Here is a 24,172-nt window from a genome sequence, read left to right as displayed (position 1 = left end):
ACATGAGGCCTGGGACTTTTGACTGTAGGAAATCAGGATGAGAATGCCAACAATTTGTTTGGATTCATTTAGTTAGTTCTTTGAGGTTCTTAGCCTTTAATTTCTAAAGTGGGATTATCATAAAGTAATGCATCTTATAGGCATTTTATCTGCAAATTTGACTCTCACGCTCCAGGCGACGACGAGCTGGTTTTGAAATTCAGAGGTTCCGAAAACATCTTCACAAGAAGAATTCCCATTTTCTATGATCCAAAAGTTTGGCTCTTTTGTACTCTTCCTTGATTCTTACGATACTAATAAATGCTGATATGATAAACTTGTTTTTGAATTTCAAATTAAAATCTGATTTCGATCAGTCAATTTCAGATATAGGTTCTGACATGGTATTTGAATTTGATTGGCAAGAAAGTGTCAGCAAAGGACTTTGCGTTCAGTGTTTTGTATATAAGATCTTATTTATTATCTTTTCTGAAATATCGAATGTTTGCGAGATTTTTTCATCTTTATTACAAAATTGAAAAAATCGATAAATTTAAAATTTACAAATTGTATTAAAAAATGAAGTTTTTTGGAAGCATTAGGGGAGGGAAAAAGTATGAGGAATGTTGACAAGAATAGGAGACAAAAATCATCCAACGTTTTGGCACTTTAGAAACACTTGCGATGAACAATAGAAGGTCCGGAATCATTGTATTCTTCCTTGGAGATCCACATCTCTTGGAAGCTGGAGAGCGAGGCGAGGATAGATCCTCCCATCCAGACGGAATATTTGCGCTCCGGTGGGGCGATGATCTTGATCTTCATGGCTCTAAAAAACAAATCCGTTTAGTAATGAAAAAAAATCAAGTGGCAGCTACTGAGAACTTACGATGGGGCAAGAGCGGCGATTTCCTTCTGCATGCGATCAGCAATCCCTGGGTACATGGTGGTTCCTCCGGAGAGAACGGTGTTGGCGAATAAGTCCTTGCGGATATCGATGTCGCACTTCATGATCGAATTGTAAGAAGTCTGGTGGATTCCGGCGGACTCCATACCCAAGAAGGATGGCTGTAAAAATATCGATTGTCTCATGTTTTGGATATTGAAAAAGCTTACCTGGAAAAGAGCCTCTGGGCAGCGGAAGCGCTCATTTCCGACGGTGATGACTTGTCCGTCAGGAAGCTCGTAGGACTTCTCAAGAGAGGAGGAAGAAGCAGCGGTGATCATCTCCTGCTCGAAGTTGAGGGCGACGTAGCAAAGCTTTTCCTTGATGTCACGGACGATCTCACGCTCGGCGGTGGTGGTGAAAGAGTAACCTCGTTCAGTGAGGATCTTCATGAGGTAATCAGTGAGATCACGTCCGGCCAAATCGAGACGGTGGATAGCGTGTGGGAGAGCATATCCCTCGTAGATTGGGACAGTGTGGGTGATACCATCTCCAGAATCGAGAACGATACCGGTGGTACGTCCGGAAGAGTAGAGTGACAGGACAGCTTGAATTGCGACGTACATGGCTGGGGTGTTGAACGTTTGGAACATGATTTCGGTCATCTTTTCACGATTAGCCTTTGGGTTGAGTGGTGCTTCGGTGAGGAGGACTGGATGCTCTTCTGGGGCAACACGAAGCTCGTTGTAGAAGGTGTGATGCCAGATCTTCTCCATATCATTCCAGTTGGTGACGATTCCGTGCTCGATTGGGTACTTGAGAGTTAGGATACCTGAAAAAGAATTAAGGAAAATAAAGTCTTCGTTTAAAAATAGTTACCTCTCTTGGATTGGGCCTCGTCTCCGACGTACGAGTCCTTCTGTCCCATACCGACCATGACTCCTTGATGACGTGGTCTTCCAACGATGGATGGGAACACGGCGCTTGGAGCATCGTCTCCGGCAAAACAGGGTTGGCACGTTCAGGATCCATTGTCTACAACAAGAGCGACAACGTTGTCGTCGCACATGATTTATTAGATACGGGGGAACGGTGCCTGCAAGTAAGAGTGGCTTCATACAAATTTTACGAACTGTAGAGATGGGGGTGGTGAGAATAGGAAAAAATTGAGAGCATGAGAAAACGGGCGACAACGAGCGACAACAGGGGCGAATGACTAACTGGCTATCAGCTATCGACAACGTCATGCCTCACTGTTACAAGCCCCGCCCAACGATAGATTGTGCAGGAGTGAGAGGCGGCAGAAAAATCCATCGAGAATGTTTTGAGTCATCAGAAATGGTCTCAAAGACAATTTTTTTCGTTTACGAAATAGCTGATCAAAAATCAACTCGTTCTGATTCAAACTACGAACTACAGTATACTCAGCACAAAAACACTAATTTTTGGGATATATTCTGATGCGTGGGCGTATCAAAAACTGATCCCAGTTTAAAGGTAGGGAGACATGAAAAAATAATGTTATCGAAATTCCGTTTAAATATGCCACTCGAGGAGTTGAACTTGTGGGGGCGAGGATTGAGGGTGCGGCGCCGCTACCGACTGGGCCACGCGGGCAAATAGGCAGCCGGCTCCCGATTGCATACATAAAGGCGAAGACGACCGCTGTACGCAGAGTGACATTAAGCGTTGTACACCGTCACGGTATAATGCTTACCCTATCTACAAAAATCCCACGAAAAATCTCCTGTCCCCCCCACCTTTAAGCTATTAACCAAAATGTATGGGGCATTTGACTACCAGAATTACCAAACCATGTATTCGCAATCTCTGAGTTTTTTACAGATTGCTGAAGCACTGTTGGATACTTTAATGTTAGTGAACATAGGAAATGTTTTATGAAATGATTTCATAGACCGAGGCAAGCCAACTTTGGGAAGTTAGGACAAAAATGGTAACAGTTCACTAAGACCATAATCTACAATTCTAGTTCAGAATTTCCGTTTAGTTCAAAATAGTTACACCTTGTTTTTAGAGTGGCGCTACACTAATGTTACATACGGTAGGAAGTGGATGGTAAAAATGAGAAAAAGAAAAATATTGAGCAGAGAAAGCCTGGCGGCCGCGAGCGACGATACAGAACTGAATGACTAACTGGCTATCGGCTTTCTACAATCACATGCCTCCCTGTTATGGACGCCCCGCCCAACGATAGAGATTGCAAGGGTGAGAGACGCAGGAAATCTATCGAAATTTATTGAGTCATCGGAAATGGTCTTGAAGAGTTTTTTTGTTGTTTACGAAATAGCAGATCAAAAACCAAATCGTTCTGAATAAAGCTTCAAACTACAGTATACCTAGAGGAAAAATGCAAACTATTGGGATATACCTAAATGCGCAAGTGTACCGAAAAGGGATTACAGTTACAGTTACCAACCATGATGTCTGACTACCAAAACTACCAATTTGGATACGAAAATTCTGTTATGATATACTGGGTTTCTGTTCGGTCGTTTGGTCAGTTTCATGAAACATGTCACCTAAATTATTTTCCAGAGCCATTTCAGATGCTGAGTAAGATTCTCTTTTAGATTTTAAAAATGTTATAGTTCAAAAAGTTACGACTAGTTTCTGGGGTGGCTTTATACTAATACTACGCACTCTAGAAATGGGGGTGGTGGGAATGGGAAAAATCTAATAGCAGAGAGAAAAAACAGGTGTGGACGAGAGAACATACAGGACCGAATGACTAACTACCTATCTGCTATTGACAATCCCATGCCTGAATGGTGTTCGAAACTATAGTATACGTCCAAGAAAAATGCGAACTTTTTGGATTTATCCTGATGCGAGGGTGCATCAAACTTATGTTACGTACGGTAGGAAGGGGATGAGCAGAAATTATTAGCATAGAAAAACTGACGACAACAAGCGACGATACAGGGCTAAATGACTAATAGGCTTTCAGCTATCTGCAATCACATGCCTCACTGTTATGCATGGCCCGCCCAAAGGTAGAGAGCGCAAGGATGAGAGACGCGGGAAATCCATCGAAATGTATTGAGTCATCGGAAATGGTCATCTGGATGTTTCATAAAGGCGCTAAAATGTTAATGGGCGTAGAAAATATTTTCTGGAATGATTTCAAGACAGTAGAAATCACTTAATAGGAGCCACCAAGCCACCAGCTGACAATTCATACGGCTTAACAAAAACTGACCTGAAATTCCATCAGAGCATAGCCGACGGACGGAGACGAGCTAATTTTAGGAAGTTATGACGAAAATGGTAACAGTCCGTTAATATTATGATCTACAATTCTAGTTTTGGATATTCAAAAAGTTTTAGTTTTAAAAAGTTACAATCAGTTTTGGAGTGGCTTTATACTCATGCTACAGACGGTATAAAGTGGATGGTGAAATAGAGAAAAAGAAAAATTTTGAGCAGAGAAAAACAGGCGACGACTAACGAAAATACATGACCGAATGACTAACTGTCTATCAGCTATCTACAATCACATGCCTTACTGTTATGCATGCCCCGCCCAACGATAGATTGCGAAAGGGTGAAAGACGCAGAGAACTCTTTTTTTTCTTTTTGAGTCATCAGAAATGGTCTCCAAAAGAATTTTTTGTTGTTTACGAAATAGCTGATCAAAAATCAAACCGTTCTGAATGGAGCTACATACTACAGTATACCTAGAACAAAAATGACGATGTTCGGGAGATATGCTGCTACGTGGGGATACTCAGAAGACTGAAGAACAATGAAGAAATGCCAGAAACTAATTGGGAACAACCTGACCTAATCATACCTCTCTGTAAAGAACTTGAAACTAAAACTTACTAAAAGGTGATAAGCTCTAGTAGATTTCGGATCTCGGACTCTGGTGGATGGGGAATGGGGAGAAGGCAAAACTTTGAGCAGATAAAAACAGGCAACGACGAGCGGAAGTAGGACCGAATCTCTAACTGCCTATCGGCTATCTACAATCATATGTCAAGCTAATGCACGCCCCGCCCAACGAAATAGAACGCAAAAGTGAGAGACGCCGGAAATCCATCGAAATATATTGAGTCATCAGAAATAGTCTTGAAGATAATTTTTGTTGTTTACGAAATAGCTGATCAAACATAAAACCGTTCTGAATGGAGTTTGAAACTACAGTATATCCAGAGCAAAGAAACACTAATTTTTGGGGTATCTCCTGGCGTGTGGGGGCGTATCTAAAAGGGGTATCCGTTTCAGCTATTAACCATGATGTCTGGAGCTCTTGACTACCAAAACAACCAGATCATGTACTCGCGATCTCTGTGGTTCAAAGGGTCGATGAAGCACTGTTTGATACTTTATAAGGGTGTGAAATGTTAGTGGACATAGAAAATCATTCACCGATTTATTTCAACAGACTAGAAATTCACTTATAAGAGTCTATTCTCGAGCTGGCGAAAATACGGCTCAACAAAATCTAACCTAAAACGCCATCTCGAGCGCATCCGAATTGAAACGTAAATGATCAAAAGTTCTTTGGATGACTTCATACTTATGTTACGTACGGAAGGGGATGGTGAAAATGGGAAGAAAAATTATGAGCAGAGAAACACAAGCGACGACGAGAGACGATACTGGATCGAATGACTAACTGGCTTTTAGCTATCTACAGTCACATGCCTCGCTTATGCACGCCCCGCCCAACGAAAGAGAGCGAACGGGTGAGAGACGCCGGAAATCCATCAATTTTTTTGAGTCATCAGAAATGGTCTCGAAGAGAATTTTCGTTGTTTACGAAATAGCTGATCAAAAATCAAATCTGTCCAATAGAGCTTGAATTGTTTCCCAGAAGCCATTTCAGGTGCTGATTACGATTCAGCTTTTAGATTTCAGGAAAATTAAAGTTCAAAAAAGTTACGACATGTTTTAGGGAGTGTTTTCGTTCGAGTCCTTCTGAACTGAGTTTCAATCTTCAGTAAATCCACGAAAAAAACTAGCAAATTTTCGAATAGATCCCAATGCCTGAATGAACTAAAAAGGGATCTCAGTGTTAGATATCAATCATGACGCCAAGGGGTTTTGACTACAAAAACTGATGTACTCTCAAGGACTCTGTTATGATAAACAGTTTTATAAATCAGCTTACTAAACACATTTCCTAGGCGTCATTTCAGATACTAAATAGGATTCTGTTTTTCAAAAACGGATGAAAACGAACGACGATACAGGGCCGAACGACTAACTGACTATCGACAACCTAATGCTTTACTGTTATGCCAGCCCCGCCCAATGATAGATTGCGCAGGAGTGAGAGGCGGCAGAGAAATCCATCAAGAAGATTTTGAGTCATCAGAAATGGTTTCGAGGAAATTTTTTTTGTTGTTTACGAAATAGCTGATCAAAGATCAAACCGTTCTGATTGGTGTTCGAAATTACAGTATATGTATCTATTAGCAAAAATGCTAATTTTTAGGACATATCCTGGTCCTTGGGCCTATCAAAACAGGATCTCAGTTTCAGCTATCAACCATGATCTGAGGGGTTCTTGACTACCAAAAATACCAAAAATGCCAGACGACAATTCAGCCGGCTCAACAAGAATCGACCTGAAGCTCCATCTTTTCCGCACCCGACAGACAGTATAGGAGTCACCAAGCCACCAGCTTACCGGGGTTTCAAGGATCACTGAAGCACTACTGGATACTTCACAAAAGCGCTAAAATGTTAGTGAACATAGGAAATTCACCCAAATCCAAACCCTTTTCTCTACCATTTCGAAAGCTTAAACGGGCAAGGCACCTCTACTCCAAGCTTCTTAAAACTCCAACTACGGCCCCCAGGAAAATTCTCCATGTTCGAACTCGTGTCAAATCTCTCACTCGAACAATCAATAAGAAAATGGTAAGTGACGAATTCTGAATCCTCTCAGCCCCACACTGTCGTGCTGCCCGCGCCCTCATTAAAAGTTGAATTAGATCTTCACCTAAAGTCCCACCTCTTTCTGCTAACGGCTGTCTTATAACCTCTGAACGCGAAAAATCCACCCTTTTCACCAAAACATTCTCTTCTAATTATAATCATCTCACTTCATCCGCATCCATCACTCTCGCAATAAGTCATCAGCACCTTCCTTTTTCTGGCTCTGACCTTGAAATCTTCGATCCCTGGATAATTGAAAAGCTTCTTCGCAAACTCCCGCCTCGTTGTGGCTATTCTCCCCATTCGGCCAATTACTTTATCATTAAAAAATGCGCCACCACTCTAGCATTACCTTTATCGATTATCTTCTCCGACTCACTCTCCACGTCACATGTACCCGACTCTTGGAAACACGCAGTAGTCGTTCCCATACCAAAAAAGGGTTCTCCTTCATCGCCCGAAAACTATCGCCCCATTTCGCTTACTGACCCATTCGCTCGAATTTTCGAACGATTGGTATGTGATCGCATCAAATGGGAATTCCTTCATCAATTCAGTAGTCTTCAACATGGTTTTCTCTCCTACAGATCCTGCACCACCTCTCTAGTTCAATCTTTTTTAAAATAATAAAGCTACTCTTTTGAAATACAATACACTAGACGTCGTCTTTTTCGATTTCCGCAAAGCTTTCGACCAGGTACATCATCAACTTCTCATCCAGAAACTTGCTAGCTTTGGAGTCCCTAAATCTTACGTAGCTTGGTTCTCCTCGTTTCTCTCTGGTCGAACGTTCTCTGTCAAAATCTATGATTTTATTGGACCCCCTTCCTCTGTCATTCCCTCTGGTGTTCCTCAAGGATCAGTCTCCGGTCCCTTACTATTTCTCATCTTCATCAATGATCTGCTCTTAGAACTTGAACAAATCCCCTTTTCACCTTGCCGCCTTTGCTGATGATATCAAATTGTATTCTCATGACCCAATCGCCCTTCAAACTGGTATCAACATGGTTGTAAATTGGGCTACCGCCAACCTCTCCCTCTTGCCCACTCTAAAACTGCCCTTCTTCGCCTAGGTTCCCATAATTCTTCCCATCCTCTCAATATTGCGGGTGTCACACTTACTCCCTCCTCCTCCGTCCGGGACATGGGACTCATTACTGATTCCTTTCTCAAATTCTCTGCTCACATCAACAAAATCACCTCTTTAGCTCTTCTCCGTTCCAAACAAATCTTAAAGTCATTTAGATCTAAGTCTCCAGAATTCTACATTCATCTTTTCAAATGTTATGTTCTCCCGATTCTTGAATATTGTTCTGTAGTTTATTCCCCTCCGCCTTCTTCTCGCCTTGCTCTAAAACTAGAATCTCCCTTAAGATTTTTCTCTAAGTGTATTTTCCAGCGTTGTAATATCCAGTACAGTACCTATTCTGATCGTCTCTCTATCCTCAATATGTTCTCCATTTGACATCGTAGGCTAAAAGCTCAACTAATTCAACTAATTCTTAAAAATCTTAAGGGAGATTCTAGTTTTAGAGCAAGGCGAGAAGAAGGCGGAGGGGAATAAACTACAGAACAATATTCAAGAATCGGGAGAACATAACATTTGAAAAGATGAATGTAGAATTCTGGAGACTCAGATCTAAATGACTTTAAGAGTTGTTTGAAACGGAGAAGAGCTAAAGATGTGATTTTGTTGATGTGAGCAGAGAATTTGAGAGAGGAATTCCCATTTGATGCGATCACATACCAATCGTTCGAAAATTCGAGCGAATGGGTCACTAAGCGAAATGGGGCGATTGTTTTCGGGCGATGAAGGAGAACCCTTTTTTGGTATGGGAACGACTACTGCGCGTTTCCAAGAGTCGGGTACATGTGACGTGGAGAGTGAGTCAGAGAAGATAATTATTTTTGTCTTTTTTTCCTTATTCTTCTTTTGGCCCATCACTTGCCCCCTCGGGCTTGCTCAGCTTTCTTCTTTCAGCGAGTTTTCACATTCTTGTTTGGTTTGTCAGCATTCATGTACGTAAGTGTTAACGAATGATTAACGTGCACAACAAATGATCAACGTTCACTGTTATTCTCTATTTTCAGCAAATCCAGTCGAATTGGTTGACAGCATTTGAAAAATACACAGATGCCATGTGTGAAATCATTGTTTCTCAGTAGAGAAAAATTCACCACAATACTTTTTGCATAGAATGTAGGTTAGAAACAAGTAATGTCAGAATTCATTTAAAATATAACCACCATTAATTTTTATCAAATGTTATGTTTCCGCAATGAATTATAACAAAGGTACTGGTATGTTGTCTAGATCAATTTTTTGATGCGCTTGAATCCGCTGAAGCTTCAATCTGAAAACGCGGAAATGTCTTACAGACCTATTTCTATATTATTCTCACCAGAAACAAGATGATTCCGATGAATGAGAAAACGATGAGTGCCCAGCAAGTCCAGCTCACTGAAATTAGAATATGTCTTCTTGAATTTTTACCAAATATTTGAGAACTCACTAGGCTCTGTTTTCTTTTCGATTTTGTAGATGCGCTCGGCTCGATGTTTCTTCCGGATTTCCGTTGCTTCTTGTCCAACACGACGTCTGCGAAGCTCTTGGTCCGCCATCGTTAAATCAGTCAAAGCGATGAGAAGAGAAGTGAATATATATAGTTGGGTGAATGAAAGAAGTTTTGAATTGAGGCAAATGCGGAGGGGCTTTGAGTAATCAATGGGTTGTTGCCCGCTAGCTGCGGTTGTCAAGGTAACTTGTGTTAACAATAACTTAGAGTAAACGCGGAAAAGAGAGGGTTCGTGAAGCTGTTAGGGAAACGAGAGGGAAAAAAAAGTACATGCTTTTGAATATTTTATTTTCATAAAGAAGGCGGGATTTGGGTAAATGCTCCTGAACCGAAATCATATTACTTATTTGCTGGAAACATCATTTTTCAATACTAAAAAATAGGAGAGAAATCACAGACGGATCTTCGATGAGCAAGACACTGATGAGAGATTTTTTTTTCTGAGTCATTTTTTCTGAGTCTTTCATGTCCTGCCCTCTAATGTTTTATTCACCTGATCAATAAACAAATTAAATTAAATTAAATTTTTTCTGGATTGAAATCAATTTGAAATTTGATTTTTCGAAAAAAGTCGAAAATGAATGTATTTTTTTCAAAATCAGAACAAAAAAATTTTTAAAAGATTTTGACACCTTTTGACATTTTCAGAGAGATCAGAAAAAAAACAAAAAAACAAATCGAGGAGGGAGGGATCGAACCTAACCCTAGTCAGTTACAGCTATCCCTCTTCACCACCATCCTTCTTCTTCACCGAATCCTAACTAGTTTTCTAAAATGATATTTGAAAAGGTATCGGCTAAGGACAATGCGTTCAATTTTTTGTATATGAGATCCTTTTTAATTTCTTTTTTTTAAATATCGAATCTTTGCGAGATTTATTCATCTTGATTACAACAGTGAGAATGTGTATGAAATAAAAATGAATGAAATGCATGCACAATTACGGGGTCTTTTTGAAATAATGGGGGGGGGGGACTGAAATTTAAAGAATGGGAAAAGTTTGGATACGAGCAGCGTCAGACACCTCAGAAGCACTTGCGGTGAACAATGGAAGAACCAGACTCGTCGTATTCTTCCTTTGAAATCCACATCTCTTGGAAGCTGTCGAGAGATGCGAGAATAGATCCGCCCATCCAAACGGAATACTTGCGCTCCGGTGGCGCGATGATCTTGATCTTCATGGCTCTGAAAAAAATCCATTCAGTAATGTTCAAGAGGCAACTAATGAGAACTTACGATGGGGCAAGAGCGGCGATTTCCTTCTGCATGCGATCAGCAATTCCTGGGTACATGGTGGTTCCCCCGGAGAGAACGGTGTTGGCGAACAAGTCCTTGCGGATATCGATGTCACACTTCATGATAGAGTTGTAAGAAGTCTGAATTTGATCTTTCCCGAATATCCTGTTTTCGAGTGATGGTAATTTCAAAAATCCGGAACCCAGAAGGAATCCAAAAGGTTCGATCAATGGAATACGGTTTTCCGAGCAATCGTTGATTTGTTCAACAGGTTAAGCCACTCAGGTGCCATCTTTGTCGTAATTCTTCGGTTGCCCTTTAGCGTTTGTTCGACGAGCATGGATAGAGCGCTATCTGTCTTTTAATTCTGTTCAACAAAGAAGCCACATGAACTTGCCGGTTCTAATACACGATCCGCATCACTTCCGGCATATTTTCTTCAGTTTTTGTCTCTGATAATGTGAGAAATCAATTTTCTTTTCTGGAAATGGTACATAAAGATAGAGAAACAAAAATGGATATTTGAGCACTTACGTTGTTGGTATCGTTGTCATCGGAAACATCCGAGCGGGCCAATTGTGTCCATCGTAGCTGGTTGCCAATCGATGCGCACAGTGAAGGGTCATGTGTCTGGCGGACGAGCTCGTCTGCGTATATGGCCCTTCTCATCCGTCTATTGGGACAAAGAGAGAAACACGCACCTTACACAATAGCATAATCTCGATCGGTAAGGCATGAATTTTCGTCCGAATCTCAAAAAAGCGATTTTAATGAAAATAAATACTGATCAAGAAATGCTGAGCATGTTGGATGCTAGAACAAAATAATGGGAGGTATTTTGGTAAGAAAAATTGAAAGAAACATAAACGGGAGACGTAGAATGACATCGAGGAAGGAAAAAACATCATCTAATTCGAACTTGGCGGCGGGGTACGCAAAAAGTACTCCAGGTGTTTGCGGAACTTTTTGGCGCGTATTTGAATTTGATTGGCAAGAAAGATACCAGCGAAGAACGGTATCAGCGAAGGACTTTTTTTGCCTATGAGAGAATTGTTTCCTTTGAGATTTTTTTCAATGTTTTCTGAAATATTGAATGTTTGTGAGCGTTATTTATCTTTATTACAACAGTGAGAAAGTTTATGAAATAAAAATGAATGATATGCATAAACAATTACGGGGTCTTTTTGAAATAATGGGGGGGGGGGGGACTGAAATTTAAAAACATGGGAAAAGTTGGGAGACGAGCAGCGTCAGACACCTCAGAAGCACTTGCGGTGAACAATGGAAGGACCAGCCTCGTCGTATTCTTCCTTTGAAATCCACATCTCTTGAAAGCTGTCGAGAGATGCGAGAATAGATCCGCCCATCCAAACGGAATACTTGCGCTCCGGTGGCGCGATGATCTTGATCTTCATGGCTCTGAAAAAAATCCGTTCAGTAATGTTCAAGAGGCAACTAATGAGAACTTACGATGGGGCAAGAGCGGCGATTTCCTTCTGCATACGATCAGCAATTCCTGGGTACATCGTGGTTCCTCCGGAGAGAACGGTGTTGGCGAACAAGTCCTTGCGGATATCGATGTCACACTTCATGATAGAGTTGTAAGAAGTCTGATGGATTCCGGCGGACTCCATACCCAAGAAGGATGGCTGTAAAAATATCGATTGTCTGATGCTTGGGATATTGAATAAGCTTACCTGGAAGAGAGCCTCTGGGCAACGGAAGCGTTCGTTTCCGACAGTGATGACTTGTCCGTCAGGAAGCTCATAAGTCTGCTCAAGAGAGGAGGAAGAAGCAGCGGTTACCATCTCCTGCTCGAAGTCGAGGGCGATGTAGCAGAGCTTCTCCTTGATGTCACGGACGATCTCACGCTCAGCCGTGGTGGTGAACGAGTAACCGCGTTCGGTGAGGATCTTCATGAGGTAATCTGTGAGGTCACGTCCGGCCAAATCGAGACGAAGAATGGCGTGTGGGAGAGCGTATCCCTCGTAGATTGGTACAGTGTGGCTGACGCCATCTCCAGAATCGAGAACGATACCGGTGGTACGTCCGGAAGAGTAGAGGGAGAGGACAGCTTGAATGGCAACGTACATGGCTGGAGTATTGAACGTTTCGAACATGATCTCGGTCATCTTTTCACGGTTGGCCTTTGGGTTGAGTGGTGCTTCGGTGAGAAGGACTGGATGCTCTTCTGGGGCAACACGAAGCTCGTTGTAGAAGGTGTGATGCCAGATCTTCTCCATATCATCCCAGTTGGTGACGATTCCGTGCTCAATCGGGTACTTGAGAGTGAGGATTCCTGAAAGTCAATGAATGAGAATAACATATTCGATTATAAACAATTACCTCTCTTGGATTGGGCCTCGTCTCCAACGTATGAGTCTTTCTTTCCCATCCCCACCATGATCCCACAATATTTCGGAGAACCGACGACGGATGGAAGCACTCCGCTCGGTGCATCGTCTCCACCGAAGCCGGCCTGAAAGTTCATTGGTATCATTTCTCAGAATTTCTAAGTAGTTGGATAACGAAAAACCTGTATTAGAAAGGCCGGCCCATATAGTGTTCCGAGACATTTCCGAAAGGCCCTTCTATTGCAGGGGGTTTTCAATTACAGGATCCGTTCTATTTTTCCAAACCACTATATTAAAGAAGACCCTTCTGATACAGGTCTCACGATATACAGCTTCAGATTTGGAAAATTTCTAAAAGTTCCAAACGCACCTTAGTCATCCCGCTTCCATTATCGATGACCACAGCTGCAATCATTGTAGATTTCGTTTCCTTTTGCTGAAATCCAACTTTTGAAAGAAATATTAGGAACGGGGTGATGGAAAATGGAAAAAGAGATATAAGAGCAGAGAAAAACATGTGACAGCAAGCGGAAATACAGGGCCGAATGACTAACTGTCTTTCAGCTATCCACAATCACATGCCTCACTGTTATGCTTGCCCCGCCCATTTTGAGGAGCGGGAGAGTGAGAAATGCCAGAAAAATCCATCGAATTCATTGAGTCATCAGAAATGGTCTCGAAGAGATTTTTTGTTGTTTACGGAATAACTGATCGAAAATCAAATCGTTATGAATCAATCAACAAATTACAGTATACCTAGAGCAAAAAAATGCAAATTTTCGGGATATATCCTGATGCTTGGGCGTATCAAAAAGGGATCTCAGTTACTGTTATCAACCATGAATCGATTTCCAGAGGCCATTCCAGATGCTGATTGCGAATCTGCTTTTATATTTAGGAAAATTGTAGCTTAGAAAAGTTACGACTTGTCTTTGGAGTGGCCTCATACTATTGTTACGTATTGCAGGAAGGGGATGGTGGAAATGCGAAAGGACAAATTCTGAGCAGAGAAAAACTGACGACAACAAGCGACGATACAGGACCGAATGAATAACTGCCTCTCGGCTATCTGCAATCACATGCTTTACTGTTAAGCACGGACCGCCCAATGATAGAGGACGCAAGTGTGAGAGACGCAGAGAAAGCTTTTTTTCTTTTTGAGTCATCAGAAATGGTCTCGAAGAGAATTTTCGTTGTTTACGAAATAGCCGATCAAAAATCAAACCGTTCTGAATCAAACTACAAGTTACAGTACAGCTACAGCAAGAAGTAATGCACCCTGTAAACAAACTATCGGTCATTTGTCATGGGAAGTGAATGATAACTAGTAAATGTATTCGATAAATTTCAGCTACCATTTCCAGGAACAACCGTTTTTGATGAAGACCACAGAGGGAGATGCTGGCAAATTGCTTGAAAACTCCGCTTCTGTTTGGATTGGTTGGATGATGCTGAAACAGTGTTTTCGAATTGAACAAATCAACGATTGCTCGGACAACCGTATTCCATTGATCGCACCTTTTGGTTTCCTTCTGGGTTCCGGATTTTTGAAATTACCATCACTCGAAAACAGGATATTCGGGAAAGATCAAATTTTATGAGCAGCGCAGAACAAGAATGCTAGGAATGACGTTCAATAGGAATATTTAACATTTCTAATGAAAGGGAGAAATGACAAATGCCGTTCAAAACAATAATTTATCTGAAACTTTTTATTTTGGATTGTCAAAATTTGCATCGCTCGGTCTTTGGTACTTTTTATGTTTAAGAAGTTTATAGTTGCATTTCCTTTTGGTTCCGGTGAAAAATGTAAATATTAAGAACTTGCTCAAGACCTGCGTGTTTTCAATTTCTGAACTTACAGAACCTCGAGCATTTGATTTGCCTGGACAACGGAACTGAAATTGCTTTAGAACTCCGTCTCTCTACGAACTTCCACGCCACTGAGAAGATCTGAAGAAGTCGGTCGATTTTTCGATGTGAAGAACCTACAATTCACACATGCGGAGATAGCTTTGTTCCAATTTCACAGCAAATTTATGGCTACTCCTGGAAATCTGCGTCTCAGGTAGTCCAGTTTTCCAACATATCTGGTAGACATCATATTTTTACAGAAACTGGAAAAATTCAACTTGAAATATTGACCGGAGCTGCTACCGCCACTGTCTCGAATCCGGGATAAATAAGGACAGATCGAAGAATATAACTTTAACTGGTTCAAGGTGTACTTCTTCACACTACCCACAACCGCATTCGTCTGGAACATGGGACAGTTAAATCAGATTTTGGACAGCAAAAATAGTTTTCAAATCTGCGGAAACTCATCAACCTTCAGTGAGTTTTTGTTTCAAATTCGTGTCAGGAGAGTTTGATTGGCTCAAAATGTTCCCGCTTTTCAGCTTCTAAAATATGTTTCATGTCTTTTAAATTGTACTATTAAAAACACGGAACAGGATACATCCCAAAATGTTGCATTTTTGATCTAGATATACTGTAATTCGTAGTTTGATTCAGAAAACATTGATTTTTGATCAGCTATTTCGTAAACAGCCAAAATTCTTCTCAAGTCTATTTCTGATGACTCAAAAATCGAACAAAAAAGATTTCTCTGGCGTCTCTCATCCTTACGATGTCTTCTATTGGGCGGGGCATGCATAAAAGTGAGGCATGTGATTATGGATAGCTGATAGACAGTTAGTCATTCGGTCCTGTATTTTCACTCTCCTTCCCCTGTTTTCTCTGCTCAAAATTGTTTCTTTTTCTTATGTTCCCCATCCACTTCCTACCGTATGTAAAAAATTAGTATGAGACCTCTCCAAAAACTAGTTGTAACTTTTTTGAACTACAACTATTTAGAAATCCAAACCTATTATAGAATTGCAAATGATTATCTTAGCGGACTGTTACCATTTTTGTCATAACTTCCCAAAATTAGTTTGTCTTGGTGCGTTGGCTATGCTCTGAAAGAGTTTTAGGCCAGTTTTTGTTGAACAGTATTTTTGCCAGCTCGAGGATAGGTGGGTCCTATCGGAAAATTTCTAGTGTCTTGAAATCAATCCAGCAAACATTCACTACATTTTCGCGCCGTTACAAGGTATCCAACAGTGCTTCAGCAAACCTAAAACCCCCCAGATGTTCGCGAGTATTTGGTTTGGTATTCTTGGTAGTTTTGGTAGTCAAGAGCCCCGACATCATTGTTGATAGCAGACATTATGGTTGATAGCTGAAACTAACAGAGATCTCATTTTGATACACCAACGAACCAGGATATATCCCAAAATTTTGCAGTTTTTTTGCTCTAGGTATACTGTAGTTTGGAGCTCCATTCAGAACGGTTTGATTTTCGATCAGCTATTTCGTAAACAACGAAAATTCTCTTCGAGACCATTTCTGATGACTCAAAAAATGATTTATCTGCGTCTCTCACCCTTGCGCTCTCTATCGTTCGGTAGGCCGTGCATAACAGTGAGGCATGGGATTGTAGATAGCTGATAACCAGTTAGTCAATCGGTCCTGCATGTTCGCTCGTCCACGCCTGTTTTTTTCTTTTTGCTCTAAATTTTTTCCCATTTCTGCCAGCCCTATCCCTACAGTGCGTTGCATTAGTATAAAGCCACCTCAAAAACTAGTTGCCACTTTCTTCAACTAGAACTTTTCGAAAATCTGAAAACAAAACCATTAGGTATCTGAAATGACGCCTTTTCGGTTTTCCAGAGGACCATCTATATGAGGACTAATTCAACGCGCTCCAGATAGCGTTTTGAATTAGTCCTCATATAGATGGTCCTCTGGAAAACCGAAAGCTTTCATCAAAGGGGTTAAACTGTTTTGATCAACCCAGTAAACAATTCCTGTGTTCCCTAACTTTTATCGCCCTTATGAAGTATCCAAAAGTGCTTCTGCCATCTTAAAAACCTAGAGGTTTGGTTTTTTTTTGGTATTTTTGGTAGTCAAGAGCCCCAGATATCATGGGTGATCGCTGAAACTGAGATACCTTTTTGATATAACGCACCAAGATATATCTCAAAATATTGCATTTTTGCTCTATGTGTACTGTAACTTGTAGTTTGATTCAGAACGGTTTGATTTTTGATCAGCTATTTCGTAAACAACGAAAATTCTCTTCGAGATCATTTCTGATGACTCAATAAGAAAAAAAAAGATTTATCTGCGTCTCTCACACTTGCGTCCTCTATCATTGGGCGGTCCGTGCATAACAGTAAAGCATGTGATTGCAGATAGCCGAGAGGCAGTTATTCATTCGGTCCTGTATCGTCGCTTGTTGTCGTCAGTTTTTCTCTGCTAGAATTTGTCCTTTCGCATTTCCACCATCCCCTTCCTGCCATACGTAACATTAGTATGAGGCCACTCCAAAGACAAGTCGTAACTTTTCTAAGCTACAATTTTCTTAAATATAAAAGCAGATTCGCAATCAGCATCTGGAATGGCCTCTGGAAATCGATTCATGGTTGATAACAGTAACTGAGATCCCTTTTTGATACGCCCAAGCATCAGGATATATCCCGAAAATTTGCATTTTTTTGCTCTAGGTATACTGTAATTTGTTGATTGATTCAGAACGATTTGATTTTCGATCAGTTATTCCGTAAACAACAAAAAATCTCTTCGAGACCATTTCTGATGACTCAATAAATTCGATGGATTTTTCTGGCGTCTCTTACTCTCCCGCTCCTCAAAAGGGGCGGGCCATGCATAACAGTGAGGCATGTGATTGTAGATAGATGATAGCCAGTTAGTCATTCGGTCCTTTATTGTCGCTCGTTGTCGTCAGTTTCTCTCTGCTCATATTTCTCTTTTTCCAATTTCCATCACCCCGACCCTAATTTTTTCAAAAGTGAATTTCAGCAAAAGGAAACGAAATCTACAATGATTGCAGCTGTGGTCATCGATAATGGAAGCGGGATGACTAAGGTGCGTTTGGAACTTTTAGAAATTTTCCAAATCTGAAGCTGTATATCGTGAGACCTGTATCAGAAGGGTCTTCTTTAATATGGTGGTTTGGAAAAATAGAACGGATCCTGTAATTGAAAACCCCTGCAATAGAAGGGCCTTTCGGAAATGTCTCGGAACACTATATGGGCCGGCCTTTCTAATACAGGTTTTTCGTTATCCAACTACTTAGAAATTCTGAGAAATGATACCAATGAACTTTCAGGCCGGCTTTGGAGGAGACGATGCACCGAGCGGAGTGCTTCCATCCGTCGTCGGTTCTCCGAAATATTGTGGGATCATGGTGGGGATGGGAAAGAAAGACTCATACGTTGGAGACGAGGCCCAATCCAAGAGAGGTAATTGTTTATAATCGAATATGTTATTCTCATTCGTTGACTTTCAGGAATCCTCACTCTCAAGTACCCGATTGAGCACGGAATCGTCACCAACTGGGATGATATGGAGAAGATCTGGCATCACACCTTCTACAACGAGCTTCGTGTTGCCCCAGAAGAGCATCCAGTCCTTCTCACCGAAGCACCACTCAACCCAAAGGCCAACCGTGAAAAGATGACCGAGATCATGTTCGAAACGTTCAATACTCCAGCCATGTACGTTGCCATTCAAGCTGTCCTCTCCCTCTACTCTTCCGGACGTACCACCGGTATCGTTCTCGATTCTGGAGATGGCGTCAGCCACACTGTACCAATCTACGAGGGATACGCTCTCCCACACGCCATTCTTCGTCTCGATTTGGCCGGACGTGACCTCACAGATTACCTCATGAAGATCCTCACCGAACGCGGTTACTCGTTCACCACCACCGCTGAGCGTGAGATCGTCCGTGACATCAAGGAGAAGCTCTGCTACATCGCCCTCGACTTCGAGCAGGAGATGGCCACCGCTGCTTCTTCCTCCTCTCTTGAGCAGACTTATGAGCTTCCTGACGGACAAGTCATCACTGTCGGAAACGAACGCTTCCGTTGCCCAGAGGCTCTCTTCCAGGTAAGCTTATTCAATATCCCAAGAATCAGACAATCGATATTTTTACAGCCATCCTTCTTGGGTATGGAGTCCGCCGGAATCCATCAGACTTCTTACAACTCGATCATGAAGTGTGACATCGATATCCGCAAGGACTTGTTCGCCAACACCGTTCTCTCCGGAGGAACCACGATGTACCCAGGAATTGCTGATCGTATGCAAAAGGAAATCGCCGCTCTTGCCCCATCGTAAGTTCTCATTAGTTGCCTCTTGAACATTACTGAACGGATTTTTTTCAGAGCCATGAAGATCAAGATCATCGCGCCACCGGAGCGCAAGTATTCCGTTTGGATGGGCGGATCTATTCTCGCATCTCTCGACAGCTTTCAAGAGATGTGGATTTCAAAGGAAGAATACGACGAGGCTGGTCCTTCCATTGTTCACCGCAAGTGCTTCTGAGGTGTCTGACGCTGCTCGTCTCCCAACTTTTCCCATTTTTTTAAATTTCAGTCCCCCCCCCCATTATTTCAAAAAGACCCCGTAATTGTTTATGCATTTCATTCATTTTTATTTCATAAACTTTCTCACTGTTGTAATAAAGATGAATAAATCTCGCAAAGATTTGATATTTCAAAAGAGATATTTAAAAAGATCTCATATACAAAAAAATTGAATAGACTGATTGAAATCAGTTTCTACAAAGTATTTATTTTGAAAGTCAGAAACGAGTTTATAGTACATGGTTTGGTATTTTTGGTAGTCAAGAGCCCCAGACATCATGGTTAATAGCTGAAACGGATATCCCTTTTAGATAAGAAAACACGCCAGGAGATGCCCAAAAATTAATGTTTTTTTGCTTTGGTTATACTGTAGGTTCGAACTCCATTTAGAACGGTTTTATGTTTGATCAGCTATTTCGTAAACAATAAAAAATTCTTTTGGAGACCATTTCTGATGACTCAAAAAAAAAGGATTTCTCTGCGTCTCTTACCCTTGCGATCTCTATCGTTGTGCGGAGCGTGCATAACAGTGAGGCATGTGATTGTAGATAACTGAAAGCCTATCAGTCATTCGGTCCTGTATTGTCGCTTGTTGTCGTCAGTTTCTTTCTGCTCTTATTTTTTCGATTTCCATTACCCGTCTCCTAATTATTTTTTAAAAAGTTGGATTTCAGCATTACTTCGTCCACAACAGCCAGCAGCATCACAAATGATGACAGCCATTGTCATTGACAATGGCTCAAGCGCTATCACAGTGAGTTTTAAATTTTTTGAAATGTCCCAAATCGGAAGCTATAAGAAGAGGTATAAGTACAAAAATTAGGCTCCCGAGGTATTTTTGAATTTAAAATGGCGCTTACAAATTTTTGATATCTCTCACCGTTTTCTCAGAACCGTGACAATAGAGGGGGGTCCTAAAGATATTGAACTCCTCGGTTTGAATGGGCCTTTTGGAAGAACAATGAATGGGCTTTTTGAAAGTGCCTCGAAACAATATATGGGCAGGCTTTTCTAATACAAGCTTTTCGGTATCCAACTACTCGGCAATACTGGGAAATCAAACCTATGAACTTTCAGGCCGGATTCGGAGGATACGATGCCCCAGGACCGTTTTCCCCTCCATGTTGGGAAGCCCCAAATATAATGGGGTCATGACTCTGATGATGACCCAATACTTCTACGTCGGAGACGAGGCTCAATCCAAGAGAGGTCATTGTTCATAATCGAATACGTCTTTTCATTTTTTTTTCTTTCAGGCATTCTCAACATCAAGTACCCCATTGAGCACGGAACCGTCACCAACTGGGATGACATGGAGAAGATCTGGCATCACACTATCTACAACGAGCTTCGTGTCGCCCCAGAAGAGCATCCTGTCCTCCTCACCGAAGCACCACTCAATCCGAAGGCCAACCGTGGAAGTGCTTCTGAGGTGTCTCATGCCGCTCGTCTCCAAACCTTTTCCATATTTTTTTATTTCACATTTTTTCCTCTCCGGTTCTTTCAAAAAGCACCAGTAATTTTCTACGGATTTCTTTTCATTTTTATTTATTTGATTTTCTCGCTTTTGTAATAAAGATGAATAAGGCTCACAAACATTCGATATTTGAAAAAAATGAAAAAAAAAACTTATATTCTAAATCGAACGCTAAGAGCTTTGCTAATCCCTGTCTTTGTCAATATCTGTCTTTCCATGAAAATTCAAATAAGCGCCAAAAAGTTCCGCAAACACCTTTAGCACTTCTTGCGTACACTGCCGCCAAGTTCTATATGGATGATGTTCTTGCCTTCTTCGCAGCTCGATGTCATCCTACGTTTATTTTTTCTCCACATTTTCTCACCAAAATACCTCCCATTATTTTGTTCTAGCATCCAACATGCTCAGCGTCCCTTGATCAATTTTCATTTTCACTAAAATTGCTAGGTATTTTAAGATTCCACCGAAAATTCCTTCTTTTTTTCGAGTTTGGGTTAAAATTTACATCATAAGTTCTTAGATTTTTTTGTAAACAACAATTCCATGCTATTTCTCTTCTTTGTTTTATGAATAAAGCTGAGAAACCTACGACGCCTTCTGTGCCGCACACCCCAGAAACCATGCGAGGCGTTGCAAACTCCGCCCGTTCAAGCCCCGCCCTCGTGGCCGAACTTTATTTCTCGTGTTCCGCGTGACGTCGCTTCTTGTCCAATAGAGCGCGTTTGTTTTACCAGTGGTATTAACGTGAATTAATTTGAATTTTGAGACTTTATCAGGACCTATTGCTGGAAGAGTCCGATTTTTGTCAAAAAATTAAGTATTTCATTTTTCTGACGTTTAGAATGTCCTGCTTTCTGGTATATATAGGAGACCTCAGAACCTCCACCGATCTTTTCCTACGTGTTTGTTATTTCATTGATTGTTATGTCACTTTGCCCTCCGCTAGTCTTCTTTTGCAACACTCCCTCCTCTTTTTGTCTCCTTCTTGCACACACTATCTGATTCTTCTTCAATCATCATTCTGTGCGTGCGTGTGTGTGCGTAGTAGGCCCCAGACGCTGTCCTGCCAGGCGATTTCTCGGGCATTTCTTATTGTTCTCTTGCTCTTATTGATTTTGTCTACAGATCCATATTCTCATTTAGTTCGTTCCATCCTTTCTCGCTCTAGATTTTCGAAAATAAAGTGCAAATTTGCGATTTCATCACCTCATCGTTCTATTTTAATTTTTTTCAATTTCAGAAAATGTCTTACACTTCCTATGAAGATCACATGGACCTTTTCCTGCTCAAACATTACACAATTGCGAATCAAATTCGTGCGGATCAGTTTGAAATCAATCGACTCGACCAGGAAGTTAATGCTATCACTCAAGATATCAACGATATCGAACTTGTCTTCATGGCGAATGTCAAATCGCTCTCTCAAGAGCAAAAAGTCGCCACAATGCAACTCCTGGAGGTAAATTTTCCTTTTCAAAACCAATAATGGCCAAGCTAACAAAACTTTGTACTGAAAAAAACTTCAACTAAACAAAACCTTTTTTCCAGACCGAACAGAAGAAAATCTTGGATATTTCTCGCACGAAATTTGCTCTTGTGAGCAGGATGACTCAAGCGATGTCGCGAAATCAGGCAAAAGGAAGAGCATTGTATGAATCGTTTGAAAGTTATCGTCAAGGCTCAAACTTCAATGAAGAGTCTCAGGGATGGAAAGCACGACAGACTTTGAAAACAAAGAAGACTCTGAAAAGACAGCAGACTGCAGAAGCACCGCAAACTTCTAGAGCCTTGAAGAATCCGAAAGCTCCACAAGCTTCAGCCGCTGATGTTGCTGTTCAACCCGCTGCCGGAAACGCTCCCGAAGTTGTAAAGCAGTATTGCATCTGTCAAGACGTGAGTTTTTAGTGATCACTCTGAAACAAGGAAATTCATACTTGCTAAATCCCGGCCCGGCTCGGCCCGTGTTTCGAATATTTCGAAAATTTTCTGTTGATTTTTGATACATTTTTCCCAAAATGATCATTTTAAAGCACTAAATTCGTGCCAGGACCCTTCTTAAAGCTAAAATCAAAGAAACATTGATAAAATGTTCCCAAGAATCCAAGAATTCAGATTTCTCTTAAAAATAACTCTTAACAATTTTTGCCTCAAAACCGAGCCAGGCCAGTGTAAATTCTTCCACCGGCCCGGCCTGGCCCGCGACAAGTATGAGAAAATCTAATATAAGAAATAATAAGTAACAGAAAATATACGAACCGACGAACATCAGTTTGCCTTTATAATATAACTTTTTGTCGAGAAATCATTTTGGCCGAAAAGGAATATAATTTTTAAGACGAAATAAAAAATTATTGGAATTTTTCTCAAAAGAAAACTCTATGGTCAGACTAACAAGGAACCTCAACATCTCGTAAACCCAGATTTTTGATTAAAATCTCAGGATAGGTTAATAATAGCTATCCGCTCGTCAGTTTCAGCCAAGTTATATTAGTTTCAGTACCAAAAGTAGTAATTTCAGTGCAGAATAGTCGATTTTCTCAACTTCTAGGAGGGTTGAGAAAATGTCTGAAATATAAAATTTCTTTAGTTTTTTACTGTGACCCAATAAAATTCATCTTCTGGAATCTCCTAAAAGTTGAGAAAATCGTCTTCGAAAATCGCTGTTTCGCACTTAATAACCGAAACTGATAAAAATCGACTGAAACTGGAGCGGATTCTGAAATTATAAGAAGTGTCTATATAGCCGATTGTTGACCTATTCTGAATTTTTCATCAAAAACCGGGTTAACGCGGTGTTGCGGTTCCCTTCTAAGTGGGACCGCTCTGATGGTTGTAGTGATTCTGCGAGCATGGGTAGCTTCCTTCATATAGCTTCCTTCATATAATATTGTAGTTCGTTTCCAACAAATTCCTTTTTCAGACAAAGACGGATACAATGATATTCTGCGAGAACCCGAGATGCAAGTACGAATGGTATCACTTCTCGTGTATTGGAATGGAGACAGCCCCGGAAGGAGAATGGTTCTGCGAGGGATGCACAAAGAAGAAAAATGATAAACAATCTGGAAAAGAGAATCAGCACCGCTAAACTACGATAATTTCGCTCTTTTTAAATTTAAAACCCTTTTTTAATAACTGTTTTGATGTACATAACTTCAGTACTGTTCAAAAAGATAATCCCAAGTTACCACTTTTGCCTGAATGAGTACAGAAACTATTAAGGCAATTATTTAAGACTTCTCCGTTGACTATTACTATACGAATTTGTTTTCGCTGCGTTACATTTTCATTTTTGTATCTCAAATGTATCTCACTGT

At 41.0% G+C, this 24,172-nt stretch overlaps 6 protein-coding genes across 6 annotated transcripts; 2 read left to right on the top strand and 4 right to left on the bottom strand.

The window, feature by feature from the left end:
- Positions 1 to 648: 648 nt before the first annotated feature.
- On the bottom strand, positions 649 to 1,802 carry CBG02165 (the record flags this gene model as incomplete). The annotated part of the gene is made up of 4 exons (XM_045239095.1): positions 649 to 808; positions 869 to 1,047; positions 1,096 to 1,697; positions 1,745 to 1,802. 4 exons carry the CDS (start codon positions 1,800 to 1,802, stop codon positions 649 to 651), a joined length of 999 nt encoding a protein of 332 aa, XP_045092043.1.
- A 7,288-nt stretch (positions 1,803 to 9,090) lies between these two features.
- CBG02164 lies at positions 9,091 to 9,397 on the bottom strand (the record flags this gene model as incomplete). The annotated part of the gene is made up of 3 exons (XM_002643858.1): positions 9,091 to 9,129; positions 9,178 to 9,236; positions 9,289 to 9,397. The coding sequence occupies 3 exons, from the start codon at positions 9,395 to 9,397 to the stop codon at positions 9,091 to 9,093; spliced, it is 207 nt and encodes a 68-aa protein (XP_002643904.1).
- A 979-nt stretch (positions 9,398 to 10,376) lies between these two features.
- CBG02163 lies at positions 10,377 to 10,709 on the bottom strand (the record flags this gene model as incomplete). The annotated part of the gene is made up of 2 exons (XM_002643857.2): positions 10,377 to 10,536; positions 10,588 to 10,709. The coding sequence occupies 2 exons, from the start codon at positions 10,707 to 10,709 to the stop codon at positions 10,377 to 10,379; spliced, it is 282 nt and encodes a 93-aa protein (XP_002643903.2).
- Positions 10,710 to 11,846: 1,137 nt separating this feature from the next.
- On the bottom strand, positions 11,847 to 13,356 carry CBG02162 (the record flags this gene model as incomplete). The annotated part of the gene is made up of 5 exons (XM_002643856.1): positions 11,847 to 12,006; positions 12,058 to 12,236; positions 12,285 to 12,886; positions 12,934 to 13,066; positions 13,312 to 13,356. 5 exons carry the CDS (start codon positions 13,354 to 13,356, stop codon positions 11,847 to 11,849), a joined length of 1,119 nt encoding a protein of 372 aa, XP_002643902.1.
- A 4,472-nt stretch (positions 13,357 to 17,828) lies between these two features.
- CBG02161 lies at positions 17,829 to 19,337 on the top strand (the record flags this gene model as incomplete). Its single annotated transcript, XM_002643855.1, has 5 exons — positions 17,829 to 17,873; positions 18,118 to 18,250; positions 18,298 to 18,899; positions 18,948 to 19,126; positions 19,178 to 19,337. 5 exons carry the CDS (start codon positions 17,829 to 17,831, stop codon positions 19,335 to 19,337), a joined length of 1,119 nt encoding a protein of 372 aa, XP_002643901.1.
- Positions 19,338 to 20,112: 775 nt separating this feature from the next.
- Positions 20,113 to 23,943, top strand: CBG02160 (the record flags this gene model as incomplete). The annotated part of the gene is made up of 7 exons (XM_002643854.1): positions 20,113 to 20,132; positions 20,270 to 20,313; positions 20,456 to 20,587; positions 20,635 to 20,894; positions 22,096 to 22,314; positions 22,404 to 22,748; positions 23,776 to 23,943. The coding sequence occupies 7 exons, from the start codon at positions 20,113 to 20,115 to the stop codon at positions 23,941 to 23,943; spliced, it is 1,188 nt and encodes a 395-aa protein (XP_002643900.1).
- Between the last annotated feature and the right edge of the window lie 229 nt (positions 23,944 to 24,172).

This window comes from Caenorhabditis briggsae (genome assembly GCF_000004555.2).
Source record: "Caenorhabditis briggsae complete genome, chrX, whole genome shotgun sequence".
NCBI lineage: Eukaryota > Metazoa > Nematoda > Chromadorea > Rhabditida > Rhabditidae > Caenorhabditis > Caenorhabditis briggsae.
The sequence above is the reverse complement of the archived record's forward strand: the minus strand, read 5'-3'. Positions and strand labels throughout refer to the sequence as shown.